Below are 1,889 nucleotides of genomic sequence, written 5' to 3' on the forward strand. Positions count from 1 at the left end.
TTCGCCGGTAGCACGTGGAGGCACACACGATTTTCCAAATCCGCATACAGAGTTCACCTTGAGATGTTCGTTACCGCACCCACCGATCCAGCTCGAAGGACCAAAAAATGTTTAATAAATAACCCGAGAAATGTCTGGTTTCGGGGGTGTCGGGCAGAACAGTCAATGAGTAACACACACAAACAAATATGAGCCGCACTTCACAATTCTTCTAGCGATGATATCTCGCTTTATTCTAATAATTACACTAAATCTTATTAGTCTAGGATCTTATGCAATAATTCTATAGTTTGTAATTGAGAACGACCGCGAAATCCGCCGAGGAATTCGAGAGAGGTTGCAAGAGAATGTTACGTCGCTTTACGACGTACCGCGTGCTTCGTACGATAACTGCGTACAAGTCCCCGGTGTCCCGAGAAGGGATAGCGCACACTTCACGCGCGTATGATCAGATCCACGAGAATCTAAACCGAATATTCAGAGAGCGAAAACTGTTCTAAAGGCAACGTGCGTCACGATAGACCGGTACTCACAGAATGATCGAGGATTTCCGGAAGGGTCGATATCGACGCAGGAGCGCGGATAAGGTCCTGAGAGCGTGCTTATGATTGGGTGATAACATTGCGCGAGACTAGTTAGATTGATAGGACAGGCTGCGGGATTGGGTCACGGCCGCGTACAAGAGGAAAAAGGAAGAGAGAGAAAATGCTAGAGAGAAGGACTAGAGTAAGTGAGATGCCGGTGCAAAAATTGAGAAAAGGGAGCGATATTTCCTGAACAACTGTAAATATAAATAAATATAATTCTATGCGCGCGCGGGATGTCACATAAAATTACCGCGGGCGATAATAATGAAGAGAGCGGTGATCAACGTGCAATTTAAAGACAATGCGTGTTTTGCATGGTCTGTGGTCGCCGCTCTACATCCAGCTGAAAGGGACGTAGGTCGGGAATTTCTTCGTATCCTCATTAAACAACAGTGCTGAATCTCCAGGACATTGAGTTTCCAGTGACTGTAAACCAATTTAAAAAATTCGAACTTGCCAACGATATCTCAATCAATGTATATAGTATCGAGGAAAAGAACATTGTCCCGATACGTCTGAGTGAGCTAAAAAGAGACAAACACGTCAACCTGCTGTACATTGAAGACAACAACATTGGACATTTCGCATGGATCAAGAATCTATCCCGCCTCGTAAGCTCGCAATTGAGCAAGAAAGAACACAAGAAATATATCTGCGATCGGTACGTATATATTTAATAAATCACATTGTAGAAATAATTGAACAAAAAATAAAAAATAATTTCTTTTTACAGATGTTTGCATTACTTTGATTCGAATGACAAGTTACAATCACATACGGTGGAATGTCGAGAGATGAACGAGTGCTCTATCCGATTACCGAGCGATAAGAACAAGTGGCTCACGTTCAACAATTATAATCGGAAAAAGCGGCTTCCTTTTATCGTATACGCCGACTTGGAGTGCGTTTTGGAGAAGACGGAGGAAGAGAGAAACTACCAACATCACAAAGTATTTAGCATAGCATATTATGTACATTGTTCGTCGAATCGTTATCCGCGTATCATTCTCGTCGCAGTACCGATTGCATGTCATGGTTCGTCGAAGAACTAAAAAATTTAGCGCAACGTGTAAAAATTATTTTATCAGCTAATGTCCCCATGGTAAATTTAACATCTGATGAATGGGAAAAATTTCATAGCGCAACACAATGTCACATTTGCGAGAAACCATTCGTACAAGACGATACACGCGTACGCGATCATTGCCATCTGACCGGGCGATACAGAGGTCCCGCGCATTCAAATTGCAATTTAAATTATAAAGATTCTTTTTGCATTCCAATAGTTTTTCATAATTTATC

At 42.0% G+C, this 1,889-nt stretch overlaps 1 protein-coding gene across 1 annotated transcript; it reads left to right on the top strand.

Annotated features, from left to right (window-relative positions):
• Positions 1–821: 821 nt before the first annotated feature.
• Positions 822–1,639, top strand: LOC115241898 (the record flags this gene model as incomplete). The annotated part of the gene is given in 3 exon segments (XM_029817858.1): positions 822–956; positions 959–1,248; positions 1,321–1,639. Coding segments are annotated over 3 exon segments (744 nt in total), but the record flags the coding sequence as incomplete, so codon positions are not given.
• Positions 1,640–1,889: the final 250 nt, after the last annotated feature.

Source organism: Formica exsecta, unplaced genomic scaffold, assembly GCF_003651465.1.
Source record: "Formica exsecta isolate Colony F162 unplaced genomic scaffold, ASM365146v1 scaffold5336, whole genome shotgun sequence".
NCBI lineage: Eukaryota > Metazoa > Arthropoda > Insecta > Hymenoptera > Formicidae > Formica > Formica exsecta.